The sequence below is a fragment of the Sinocyclocheilus rhinocerous genome, unplaced genomic scaffold, assembly GCF_001515625.1.
Source record: "Sinocyclocheilus rhinocerous isolate Xijiao unplaced genomic scaffold, SAMN03320098_v1.1 scaffold1829, whole genome shotgun sequence".
Classification (NCBI taxonomy): Eukaryota; Metazoa; Chordata; class Actinopteri; order Cypriniformes; family Cyprinidae; genus Sinocyclocheilus; species Sinocyclocheilus rhinocerous.
The window spans coordinates 152,405-165,750 of NW_015650027.1; the positions used below are offsets into that span (position 1 = coordinate 152,405).

At 36.7% G+C, this 13,346-nt stretch overlaps 2 protein-coding genes across 3 annotated transcripts; one reads left to right on the forward strand and one right to left on the reverse strand.

The window, feature by feature from the left end:
• The first annotated feature begins 2,340 nt into the window (after positions 1–2,340).
• LOC107711424 (uncharacterized) lies at positions 2,341–4,936 on the forward strand. Its single transcript, XM_016516415.1, has 6 exons — positions 2,341–2,445; positions 2,555–2,643; positions 2,785–2,899; positions 3,194–3,306; positions 4,339–4,453; positions 4,628–4,936. Exons 1-6 carry the CDS (start codon positions 2,394–2,396, stop codon positions 4,801–4,803), a joined length of 660 nt encoding a protein of 219 aa, XP_016371901.1. The 5' UTR covers positions 2,341–2,393; the 3' UTR covers positions 4,804–4,936.
• A 247-nt stretch (positions 4,937–5,183) lies between these two features.
• LOC107711422 (coiled-coil domain-containing protein 172) lies at positions 5,184–11,630 on the reverse strand. Of its 2 annotated transcripts, none has more exons than XM_016516411.1 (8): positions 11,408–11,630; positions 11,156–11,241; positions 9,936–10,052; positions 9,497–9,662; positions 8,048–8,149; positions 7,837–7,939; positions 6,199–6,286; positions 5,184–5,295 (listed from the first exon to the last, which is right to left on the reverse strand). In XM_016516411.1, the coding sequence occupies exons 1-8, from the start codon at positions 11,484–11,486 to the stop codon at positions 5,239–5,241; spliced, it is 798 nt and encodes a 265-aa protein (XP_016371897.1). In that variant the 5' UTR covers positions 11,487–11,630; the 3' UTR covers positions 5,184–5,238. The 2 variants fall into 2 exon arrangements, with proteins under 2 accessions (XP_016371897.1, XP_016371899.1); XM_016516413.1 differs by lacking the exon at positions 5,184–5,295 and adding an exon at positions 5,304–5,976.
• Between the last annotated feature and the right edge of the window lie 1,716 nt (positions 11,631–13,346).

Sequence of the window (13,346 nt, forward strand, 5' to 3'; positions counted from 1 at the left end):
TGTAATCACTAATGATGAACTGGCCGTGTTAATTATCTGTGCGTGCTCCTCCCGAAATGTGTTTATAAACATCACTTCAGGAGGTCACACTTTCTTATAATTAAATAAAGGTTATGCGTATTTGGCGTGCTGTCCAAGGAGAGGGCTCCGAGCCTGGCAAGACTCCCGAGCCCGGGGCACCCCACCCTGTCCGGGGAGAGGGGTCCGAGCTCGGTGTCCAGCCCGGCCCAAAAGCGCTCCCCCAAAAAGCAATTTAAAACAGGACAGCAGCCAGATACGTGCATTTACGACCCCCCAAAAGGCAGTAGGGAAATGCAGATAAGGCTCCTGCGGGAGCAGTCACTGCTGCGGCAGTGGGCAAATACAGATAAGGCTCCTGCGGGAGCAGACACTGCTGCGGCAGTGGGGAAGTACAGATAAGGCTCCTGCGGGAGCAGACACTGCTGCGACAGGGGGGAGAGTGTCTGTAATGAGCCGATTTCGTGTATGAATATAGAAGCCCTATGACTACGACTACCATCATTTGAATCGTCATTAAATTATCGTACATTATGGGATTTTTTTTTTTCACTCGATGACATTCGAAGCTTCGTTTTCGCACACAACCACGTGACTGCTTTGTATTCTGATTCAAATAACGTGAACCACTTGCGCAGTTCCAGGTGTCACTCACTTTGAAAATAATAAATCTCAAATAAATATTTGCATCAAATTTATTCACAGACTCATGTATTCATATTGTGTAATACGAAGACTGACATGAAGACTTATTTATATAGACTAAATATTTTCTTGCTTTATAAAGGTTTTCATATCACAAACTAATTTATTATCTGAAACCGCCCAAAAAATGGTTGGGTCGTCTGGGACGCAAAGGCAGCTTTTTCCACCTTTTGACCACAAGATGTCGTTAGTGTGCACCATCTCGAAAAGCTTCGAGTAATGAACCTTTTTTACGATACAGTTGGGGGGAAAGCCTCGGTGCTTCCCCAAGCGTCATTTTTCCATCACCAAAAATGATCGTACAAATACGACAATTATCGTACGTCTGGCAACACTGCATTGTACCAATAGACATGTTTATACCGGTAAGGCTAATTTTGCAGTTATGGGCGATTCACTTTCACACTGTTGCCAAAGATATTTACTTTGCACGCTCTTCATATTATAGACCTAAAAAGACGACAGGAAATTTACTCACTTGATTGCAGTCCTGCGGCAAAACACGAGGGCAGTTGCGTTTTAGATCAGTTCTGAGTGAGCGCGGCGTGGGCGTGTCAGTAAATGGTGAATATTTCCGTAAATGAATTGATCCTGCCAGAAGAATTGCGTGAAATTTATTATGTCTGTTCCGTCTCAATCATCTCAGTGAGATTTTATACATGCACAGTAAGGCGAATGTAACGCTTTCAGACATTTCAGTGAACTCTAACTGCGGTTACTGAAACCACGCTTTCTTTCTTTGCGTGAACATTTGGGTGGCATTATGCAAATATTTCCATATAGTGTGGTAGATATGTGGGGGCGTGTTAGAATGAGCCGTTTTAGGGGGGCGTGGCAGAGTCTTAACTTTGATAAAGAATATCTCTTTGGTTTTGAGACTTTAGTCTTTGCAACTTCAGGGATCTTATCTATGCACAATCAGCTTGTAACACTCCAAAGAGAAAGGAAAACTTGAAATCGCATCATATGACCCCTTTAAATAGTATTTTCTTTTCCATGACATGGAAGTCAATGGGGACTAACAACTGTTTGGTTACCCACATTCTTTAAAATATCTTCTTTTGTGTTTAGCAGAAGAAAAATTATACAGGTTTGGAACAACTTGTGGGTGAGTAAATGATGTCAGTTTGGGTGAACTATCCCTTGAAGTGAATGGTATAAATATTGGCACAGTTGGTTACTGTCAAGGCAACCTAGTTGAACGACGGGGGCAGCAAGGTGCCAAAGTCTATGTTAGGATAAAGCTAAGAACCACTTAGTCCAAAGTCCAGAACCACTCTGACCAACAGTGAGTGAGTAAATATCCTACAGAGATGCAGGGGTGCAAAACACAACTTAACAGAAGTTGAAAAACACAACAAAAGAGTTATGAAGCATACCAGACTAGTTGTGTTCTGGCAATTAGTCTGTTCTGTTTGAGCAGTGAAAACATTTGGCACGTTGTCCATTTCTGATTGTCTTTTTTTTTGGGAACATGACAGAAAATAAAATTAATGATATGAATAAACAGACTCTTTCAAAACATTAGAAATTCTGCATTTTCACAGCAGGTGTGTTGTAATTTGGTCAACAAGATGAGTGCACATTAACCTATGATGCAATACATTTTCCCAAAAAGAACGATTCAGAGGTAAGCATAGCACAGAGTCTTTTGCAAAAGAACTAACAACATGAAATTTACAACAATGAGCAGAACATGGAAGCAGCTTTGCTTGCTCTTTGGTAAGCATTGTTTAGATTACTTCACATCATGCATGCTAAATCTTGAATGATTTGATTATTATATCTCTATAAAGATTTTTACTGGAGATGTCTTTGTGATTTTCTACAGCATTTCTATCGACTACAGCTCATGGAAATAATAATTCTTCCTGTTCTTCCTCTGAATTTACTTATGAGCAGATTGACAAACAGCTTCAGGTATAGAATTATCTACAGCTACAATGCAGACTCAAACTATCTATTTACATACAAAATGTTATTTTAATAAAATCATGGTTGACTATTGCAGGTACGTATAAAAATAAAATTAGATTTTTATATTAAACTCTCTTTATTTAGGCTATGAAAAATTGTTTTGAAACAATATCTATTACATGGACAGCATACCAAAACGCAAACATTTTTAACCAACTACAAACACTGACTGATATCATCCAGAAGCAACAAAATGAAGGTAATTCAATAACCCCCTCCGAAAAAGGTTCTAAACAACATACTATGAGATTATCCTACCATGTTTTACTCACTAGCATATACTTAATGTTTTACACAACAGCATATAGGCTGTTTTTCCAAGACTTCAATATAGTGCAATATCATCTCATAAGACATTTTCAGTTGCAAACATAGCACGGCACCCAGGTATCAGATGTGTACCATATGCAATTGCTTTTAAATATTGAAAGACAGCAAGTTAAACAGCTAAAATTTATGTCTATAAAGTATTGAACACATCCTCTCTTCACAGAGTTACGAAGGTTACTGCCAGCAAACTGTCCAGCTCCAGATGTGCCAGAGGATGGAGGCCTGCTGTGTGTATCTGTGAAGAACAAGGCCTACTGTAAACCTATGTGCAATGCGGTATATTGTACATTATTCTCATTGCTATAATAACACATTTTATTTTTGCTATGTTTTTTTTCAATTATACTATAAATTACATTTCTGAGTTTAGGGTTTCTGCGGGTATTGAAAAGGTCTTAAATCAAAGCAGAAATTCTTAAATTCATAAAGTCATGACATTCAATTTTGCATGCACTGCAAAAAAAAAAAAAAGATCTTCCTCCGTACTTTTGTCTTGTTTTCTAAAACAAATATCTAAAGATCTTTAAATACATTTACTGGAGATTGAAAATGAAGAAGTCGTATAAAGCTGAACAAAAATATTTATGATTAAGAATAAATATCTGATATAATATAATTTTCCCTTTTAATGAATAAAATTTTTCTGACTTACATTGGCAGAAATTTGTTCTTGTTATAATCACAAAGTCATTTTGATAAATTTCTCAGAAAACAAGACTTATCTTTTTATTTCATTTTGCGTCTCTTGTAAATGTATCTTAATTTAAGAACCTGCAAAGAGTATGTGCACTTTTGTAAAATGTTTGCAAATGCTTTTTTCACTTTTATATGGACTACTGAATAGACACTTTATTTGAAGTTTGTTTAATGCGAAAAGTAGTGAAAATCAAAATGTATAAATAAACCTAATCAAAACGTTCTACAAACGTGTTCACTTGAACACTTGAAGCAAATGACATACTTAAAGGGGTCCTATTATGCTTTTTCACTTTTTCAACTTTAGTTAGTCTGTACTGTTGCTGTTTGAGCATAAAAAAGATCTGCAAAGTTACAAAGCTCAAAGTCCAATGAAGCGCAAAGACTGCAAGTGTGGCTACTGTGACAGGTTGTACTTTGCAAGTGTGCAAGTTCCACTTTAACAGACTTCAACAGACAGAACCCACTGATTCATCAGCACCTCCCAGTGGACAACCCAAGATATCGACAACAAGCTTAACAACAGAATCCATGCCAGTCCTATAGGGTACACACCACTATCCTAAAAACAAAACATTTATTCTTCTGTATTTAATCTTTCCATGCAAACAGGGTTATGATTTCAGTTTTATAAGAAGATCAAGGCTGTTTGAGGAATGCAGTTCTGCCACACAAGACAAGTGGACAACACAGTTCTTTGGTGGCAACAGGCTGGCTATATGCGACAGTAAGTTCTGAAAACATTACACATGCCCGTTTGTTTAAATTTGACTATATTATGGAGAAATCTCTTAGGTTTACTGGTACCATTCTCTAATGTAAATCCTGAATACTATAGTACTGCATGCTAAGGTGTTCTGAATGAGGTGTTATTACATCTCCCATTAACTTCTCTCTGCAGAGTCCCGCATTGCAGTGTCAGGAGCCCCTTCTGCCTACTTCCCTGAGGGCCAGGACTGTCAGAAAATAAAGAGCAATGAACAACTAATGGGGAACATCACAAAAATCTTTCAATCAGAGTTGGTTATGGCAGGCATTACACAATCAGTAGAGTCTTCCAGCCTTCTCTGTGGCTAAAACAAGAATTAAGGAGATCTAAAAATTGTTCAGAACTGACATAGTGGATATTCTGTGCAAAGTTCATTTTACTAAAGTTTTTGGACTTGAGTCATATAAGTGCAAAAATGTTAATAAAATGTCACACTTAAGGAATTACAGTACATTATGTAACAACTAATGAATCTTCATAATGACAAGGCCCAGTACAGAAATACCCTAGCCTAGTAGATGACAAGGGTAAAGCATAAAGGGCAAACTAGCACAGGCAGCATCATTTACAAAGAATTGTTTATTTATTTAGGCCTCTTTATTTTTTTTTATTCTAAGTATTAGCAGTTCTAATTGCTGGGGGGAGATTTTCAAAATCTTTAGACATTAGTCATGTTTCTCTAAGCGATTTTACAGTATACAATTAAATATGTTCAGACAATAGGAAAATAAAGCAGCCTATTACTAAGAGGGCTTCAAAGGATTTAATTTCCGTGGCTGGAATAATCTTCCCATTGGAGGCTAAGGAGGAGACAAGAATCAGACAGATCAGCTTAATGGCAGATGTACACCAGTCATCCAATCTTACCAATCATAGCCTGAGGTCAATGAATCTGCCCCTGTTCATTTTAAACATGATTGCTGGATGTGCAACATTTCATGCTGAGAAATCATGTGTGATTTTCTTTAGACAGCCAAAATAGTCCATTTCCATTTGTGTCCAAAATGTTTAATGACATATTTAATAACAAAGCAGCTGCCTATTTTTGGAAATGACATGAACGCAATTTATTTGCAAGCATAGATAAAAGCTAATTCAAATGTTCTCTTTGGGATGTATTGTTGCAACAGAACCACTAGATGCCAGTGTTATCAGCATTTTAGATAAAACTGCAACGTGAATGCATAACACAGAATCAGTGCATATAACACTGATTCTGTGTTAATAACAAGAACATTTCTACTCTAGAAAGAGCTAGTTTAGTTAAACTTTTTAACAGTACAAATAAGCAATATCTAAACTATAGTTGTTACAATGTTGTTTAAACTGTACATGAAGTCTGTGACCAACTAAATTAAATAATTTAAAGGCAAAACATAAGTGACAGTAATATAAGCCTACAAAACACAGAGGGTTTTTGAAGCACACGCTGAAGTCTCACTGAAGCACTCTCAACAAAATATGCCCTTCTGTGATAACTTCTGCAAAGAAAAAAGTTTACTTCGTTGTGTGTATGATACAAAACACATTTCTATTAGCATGTGCCTAGAAAGCTCAATAGCAGCGTTCATCTATTTTTCAAACTAAACTGTTTAAAATACTTCCTCAGTGCCTTAGCTTTGGGTATACGTAGATTGTAGTAGTAGTAGTGTCAATGAAAAAGACCATTTTTCATTTCATTGTGTTTGAAAAAACATAGTTACCAGTTTCAGGGAGTGAATCTCAGAGCTGAGGGTCTCTCGCAGAAGCTCAAGCTCTTCTTCTTTATATAACTCCAGCTCTTTCTTGAGTCTGAATGGCACACACAGGCACATGCAGGAGAACTGGTAATGGTTAACCAATCATGAAGCTCAAAGCAAAATGATACAAGCTTAAAATGACACATGATCTCTTTTCAACATCATATCTTTTCAAATCACCCCAAAAAAAATGTATCTGGTTCAAATCATTCAAGTTTACACTTCATATTATTAAGATAACTAAAAGAATAGAGAAAGAAGATTTTATTTATTTACTGTATTTTACTATTACTGTAATATGTGTACTTTCTGAAAGCTACTTAATATGTATTTGTTAGAAATAATTTTGCAAGGTAACATCAGTCTAAATACTGGTTGTTTATAGATAGATAGATAGATAGATAGATAGATATGATTCATACAACAATTCATATTCAGGGATCGCATCATATGACCCCTTTAATGTGGAGGAGATGATCAGTTCACATGCGTCTTGCGCTGCCGCGTCTGTTGAACTGAGGCACTACAGTGATCTGTCACTCCACATTAAACAGCGCCAAAACGGCATTTGTTGTTTGAATACTGCAATACAATAGACAGAATTTGAAACCTGAGACTTTGTTTCATATTAAAAACACCCAAGCACAATGCTTATTGCGATATATTGGATGGGAAGTGCCCTTCAACGTTCAGTCCATTAACTGAAAACAGGCTAGACTAATCGATTCTTGGGATTTAAGAATCGATATCGTTCCGTAAAAATGAGAATCGATAATTATCGAGATATCTATATTTTTTACCCAGCCCTACAAAACAACTACAACAAAATTTTTTTTTATCTATTTGGTATGACCTGCAAATAAGGAATGTGAATAAGCTCACAAAATACTACTGGAAATCAACTTATTGACTTAATAAGAAAATCTTATTCAGAGTCATAAAACATTTAAAACTAGAAACATCTTCACATTAGCAAAATAGATCACTAAAACCTTGCCATGTAGTAAAGTTTGGGATGCCGAGTCTCTCTCATAACTTCCACTTACATAGACACTGTTAATTTTAACTGACATGTGTTCAATGGCAGATGATCAATAGAGGGGAAAAACTGCCCTATGCACGATGGGGGCATGTGTTTAAGTGTGATTCATGACTACATAGGAGAGGAATGAACACATCCTGAGCTTAGCAGCGCTGTCCCAAAAGCCTCATCCTCAGCACATCCTGTGAGCTTATACAGTCCTATTAATGAGGAAGATTTGTGCTACGCTCCACACACTACCCCCACGCATGATTTACGCACCCCAGTGGAGGAACTTTCTTCCTGAGAAAGGCTAGCTATCGATCCCCTTTCCATCATCACTTCCTAGTGGGGCGTTGATCTGAAGGAGTTGTGTTTACCAGCTTTGGACCGGACATAGTAAGCAACATATCAAAGACCTAATTAATAGAATGGACCTAATGCTGCATTATTTACACATGGTGAAGTGACAGGAGGAGGAAGATGGAGAGATGGATGAAGGGAAATTCAGCAATCTTTACTCACGCTCCTCATGGATCATGCTATCACACTAAAATTACGATAGGTGAGAACTTTCTTGCCTAATACAGGTGCTGTCTGTCAAGGGTTTCTGACGGACCATGAGCCTCTCTGTCTTCAAACTGTCTGTCAGAGCCACTGCTTCCTTCAGATCTCTCTCTGTATCTGCAGACGATCAGAAAAATAAAGGGATGAGAGGCCTATTTTGACACACTGATATTTCTAAACTTTGTTAGAGGAAGTTCAGAGGAAGTGAGCAGAGCCTTGTTTTACCTGTAAGCTGTGATTGTATATCCTGGAGCTCAGCTTCTAGTGATCTCTTCTCTGCCTCCATGGAGCTTAGCAAAGTGTTCTTTTGCTTCAGCAAGTCCATCTCTGAGGAACAGCAAAGGTGACAACTTAAGTAACCTGCTGGCAGGTGGTTAGAGCTACAACAAACAGTCCTTTGAAGAACAAGCACCACTTCAATGATAACTTTGTGGATGCCTTCTGAATACAAAGCTTTGTTTTCACCTTGTCATACCATCTTTATACCTTCGGATATGTTTTTATCTAAACCTGAGAAACAACCATGCATTTTCTGCAAGCTGAATGGCACATTTCAGCATGTCAACAAAGGCTAGGTAGTCAATCAGTGCTTGTTAATCTTGGCTCAGATAGTTTGCTAAATCTTATGGGTGAATGATTTACATTATGATAGCTTCCATAGCGGAGTCAAAAATACTTTAAAATATTTAGTTCTTAAGTAACCTGCTGGCAGGTGGTTAGAGCTACAACAAACAGTCCTTTGAAGAACAAGCACCACTTCAATGATAACTTTGTGGATGCCTTCTGAATACAAAGCTTTGTTTTCACCTTGTCATACCATCTTTATACCTTCGGATATGTTTTTATCTAAACCTGAGAAACAACCATGCATTTTCTGCAAGCTGAATGGCACATTTCAGCATGTCAACAAAGGCTAGGTAGTCAATCAGTGCTTGTTAATCTTGGCTCAGATAGTTTGCTAAATCTTATGGGTGAATGATTTACATTATGATAGCTTCCATAGCGGAGTCAAAAATACTTTAAAATATTTAGTTAAATTTTTCTTAAACATTGACTTTATTCAGCAATGAGATTGAAAGTGAAAGTAAAAACAATGTTACAAAGAATTTATATTTCAAAAGTATACTGTTCTTTTGAACTTTTTATTAATCAAAGAATTCTGAAAGAAAAATGCATTGCAATTTTCAAAGAAATATTAAGCAGCAAAACTGTTTTCAACATTCCAACACTGTTTCTTTAGCACCAATTCAGCATATTATAATGATTTCTAATGTGACACTGAAAACTGGAGTAATGGCTGCTGAAAATTCAGTTTTACATCACGTAAACGGTTCCTAAAATGAAATTTTTTTTTTTTGCAGTATTACTGTTTTACTGTACCTTTTGATACAAAAAAAAAAAGTCTTGACGTGCTGAGACTTAAAAAACTTACCAACCATACATTTTTGAACAGTACTATACATAATGATGGATAATTGCCTGATATTAAAACTTATGTGTAAGCCTGTATTATCTTATTCAGCAGTGACTGTAAACTATCCATTCCTCGCAACTACTGGATTCATTTAGATCAGATCTGTCTTATGTACAGTAGTTTGTTTGTAATACATTGATGTGCAGTGCATTAAATACTTTTGTCTGATTTTTAAAAACAATAATAAAAAAAACGTTCACCTTTGTGTAGAGTTTCAGCTTCCAGCTCCAAGCTCTGGATTTTAGATAGGGTTTGGGTGTGAAAAACAGCATTTCTGTTGCTGATTAGGTTGTATTCACTGTTGAAAGTTATCATGTCCTTCAAGAATTTCTCTCTTTCTTCACAGGATTCTCTTTTCAGTCTGTCCTGAATTTTAAAATAATGGAAAGGCTATTATGCAGATTACAAATAGTACAAAAGCATTATTTTAACACTTCCGCGTGTGCATTGTAGTGGATGATGGATAATGCTAGGTCTGAAAACTTTCTTTATCAGTCCACATGATGGTGACTATTTTCATAATTATAATAATATTGTTTCAGACTTAACTTTGTTGTGTTTTAATGGAGTGTGTAATTAAGAGACAATGGTCTTTCCAAAAAGAAGGAGTATAACTCCAATGTGGAAGGTTGTATGTACCAGGTTTTCTTTGAGATCTCTCTGCATTCCAAGGAGTTCCTCTTTCTGCCTTACCAGCTGATCTTGTTGCTTTGTCATCAATACAAACTGCAGTTTGGTTTCAGCCAGGAGCTGAGCCTATGATCACAAATTAATCATGAATTTGATCAGTGTCTTGTGTCAGATGGTCCCCAAATGAAGCGTCCCACAAAATAAACTTTGCATTCACAGCAGTGACGTTTTCTAACTGGCTGCCCAAAGACATTGCGGCAGCACAGCATGTTGCTCATCTGTCCGATCAGTGGCTTCAGTGCTGTTGGTTAAGGTAAGCTTATGTCATTTTGTTTGTAGGTCATTCTGTAATTGGCATAGCAGTGCCTTTTGGAATTCAAGTCTCTGCTTCTCTCCTTTTACCAGCTCAGTCAAGTGTGAAAGACATCAATGATCCTTCAGGTAATTATTCTCTACCTGGCTTCAAAGAATGCACGCAAATTACGTCTCATAATTACACTGGACACGTTGGTCTTACCAAACATATTACGCAGAAAATTAGACACGTCTTTTGTGACATTCACTATCTCAGGTGGATCACTGAGGTCATTCAAGGAGTCTGTACTAAATGTTTTAAACTTGCCACAATGCATAATGGATGAATTGTGAAAATGCAAAACATACATTTTATACAAATATGTATCTTCACTGCATGATTATCAGTTTATGTGAATAGGACACATCTGCTTTCAGAATCCTATAGTCAGTCTCTGTATTGACCTCAGTATTCATGTAATGACCTCTTTAATCAAATGATTCAATTGCTCATTGACTATGTCTGACATTGGTAGCAAACAAACTGTATACCATATGTTTGCAAGGTTAATTGTATTTTTAAAGGTTTTCAACAATAATACTAATGTAATCTGAAAGAAACTAGATTGATTTTGCAGTGCCGCTTTGAATTGATCCACTCCATTTTAATGTATCCTGTCCATTAGATGAAGTGTTTTAATCATTAAACAGAATGCCTTTTCACAGCGCCAAAGGATATTAATACTGCATATCAGCTTTCTGCACAGATAAACTTTAAGATGAGTGACAGTGCACATCCTTTGCTGTGTGGCAATATTTCTATCTGAGGTAGGCCTATACATTCACAGAACACTTAAGAAAAATGAAAAGGGAAATTAATCTTTTCTAATCTGTCATTATGCGTCCCTTTTTAAACACCGAGTAACCGACCATACCTTCTCATCCAGCTCACGATGTGCTTCCTCCAGTTTTTCACGTGAGGAGTTTATTTTGTCCTGTACACTCTTGATGGCAGCTTTAACTGAATGAGCAAAATAACGAACATTTTCTAACGCTACAAGCTTAATTTTGTACAAACTTAAGAAATATTGAAATATTTAATGTGAAATAATTATATTGGTGTTTCTTCACGTTTAAAAACACTCGCAAGCTCATCTCAAATTAACCGTTAACTAATCTGCTGTTACCTTCATGAAGCTGCTTGATATTTTCTGACACCTGCTGCTCTGTCAATAAAATTTGCTCAAAAAGAGTGTCTAGACTCATTTTTATTATTATAACAATAATAATGAGGAGGAAAGGTTAGTTTGTAATTGGTGTTTCGCGGGGAAAGCGTTTCAAAATAAACGTAGTAGATGAGAGGGCTACGCTACTCACGCGATGCGCATGCGCAGTACCTGTTTACTGAGCGTAAACGCATGCGCAGCAACAACGATTTTCTCCTCCAGTCCGCACTATACACTTTAATTCATGTTGATTAACGCAAATAAACAAACTTTGCCTAATCTACGATTAACTTCTTGGTAGACCAGAACTAGTATATGTATCTATACTATAGCTATATCTACTTATGTTTTTCTTTATTTATAATTTTATATTTCAAGCATAATATTATTTAATTGTAACTTACGTGTGCAACTTAATGTTTAAATGGACTGTTTCATTGTATATATACCACATCAGATGCAGTTTATCTGCCTCCTTAGCAGTGTAAAGATGGCAAAAGAAGAGGAATCTGTTCTTGGTACCTGGAGTCAGGTGACTTTATTCTCATTATTATTTCAGATCAAATTCTTCAGAAGTTGCACTGGCGTTACCCCATTGAGAGCATGTAGAGTGGATACTGACAATGGCATTAACTTCCAGGCAGTGGCTGTCTGATAAATAGCCTTGCAGTAGCCTACCCACCGATGATCCACTGGCAGAGGTGTACCTAGACACACCACCTGTGAGAAATGTGTAAGCCCATGAGATAGCTCAGTTCATCACCAGCCTACTTTGAAGTGCCATTTAAACTGTCAGTTTCCATATTGTTTGGCGTTTGTAAGCACAGTCAGTAATCAATAACTTTAATTTGGTGCCATTTGGTCCAGCATTTGTCACGTCATTCTTTAATTTCTCCAGTTTCCCAAACACTGCTGGAAAGAATGGTCTTGATTTGGTGCCATGCAGCACATTAAAGTGTTCTAGTTTATATGACGGTGACTATATCATTTTGACATTCATTTGCAAAATGAGTTTCATGTTTTTCAGACTTTTTCTTCAACAATCAAACTCTTAAATCAAAACAGTTTCATTTATTGTATGATACAGTGCAAATCAGGCCTTGGCCCATCCAAGAAACCATCCAACACCCACCACCCCAACTGTCCGGCCCACCTTAAATCTTAGTGCTGGAGCCAGGCCTAAATCGATTTAGTTATTACAATTCAGATAATTCCCATTAAGAGAGCGAGAGAGAAAGAGCGATGAGGTGAGGGGAATATTTCAAATGATCTTGAACCCTGCTTGTCACCAATGGCCTGTAGAAACCCAGTTCTCCACTTACGGTTATTAGAATGAAATGAACTCAGGTTAATTGAGAAATGCATTTAAACCAGACGAGAAGCATGACTCTTGATTGAACAGTTGTCAATAGATTTGGTCAGAGTAATTGATCCTTAATTAACTATGGACATAAGGATAAATATCAAAAGTTTTCGATTTTTCTTTCTCATGTAAAAGTTCATCTCATTGGTAAGGAGATATGGATTTATGTTTAACCATAGTTAACTATAAAGCCATTAAATTGTAAAAAGAATTAATAGGACAGAATAAGTAGAATGTAATCCACCAGCCTGTGCCCTCAACACAAGGATATTCCAGTGGTTCTCAGCTGGAAAGTAATGTCCTAAAAATCTTTTTTTTTTAACAAATTATATTTAAATAATAATTAAAACTAAATCTGTTAACACTTAGGCTATGTTTTAGTAGGAACACTGTCACTGTGAACAGGACTCAACATGTCATATTTCTGAATTTGGAGAAAAATCAGGAACTTTACACTCACCTCTGATAACCCAAACAATTTTTCAATTCAGTGTTTAAACTTGGCAAACAAACTTTCCGTTTTCCCCTTATCAATTG

What these genes read in the sequence shown, in the direction of transcription:
- LOC107711424 (XM_016516415.1), top strand. Translation starts at nt 2,394, where the DNA reads ATGAAATTTACAACAATGAGCAGAACATGGAAGCAGCTTTGCTTGCTC. An exon ending in GCAGCTTTGCTTGCTCTTTG is followed by an intron (nt 2,446 to 2,554) that starts GTAAGCATTGTT and finishes GATTTTCTACAG; the next exon opens with CATTTCTATCGACTACAGCT. An exon ending in CCAGAAGCAACAAAATGAAG is followed by an intron (nt 2,900 to 3,193) that starts GTAATTCAATAA and finishes CTCTCTTCACAG; the next exon opens with AGTTACGAAGGTTACTGCCA.
- LOC107711422 (XM_016516411.1), bottom strand. Translation starts at nt 11,486, where the DNA reads ATGAGTCTAGACACTCTTTTTGAGCAAATTTTATTGACAGAGCAGCAG. An exon ending in TATCAAGCAGCTTCATGAAG is followed by an intron (nt 11,242 to 11,407) that starts GTAACAGCAGAT and finishes TTGCTCATTCAG; the next exon opens with TTAAAGCTGCCATCAAGAGT. An exon ending in GAGATCTCAAAGAAAACCTG is followed by an intron (nt 9,663 to 9,935) that starts GTACATACAACC and finishes TTTAAAATTCAG; the next exon opens with GACAGACTGAAAAGAGAATC.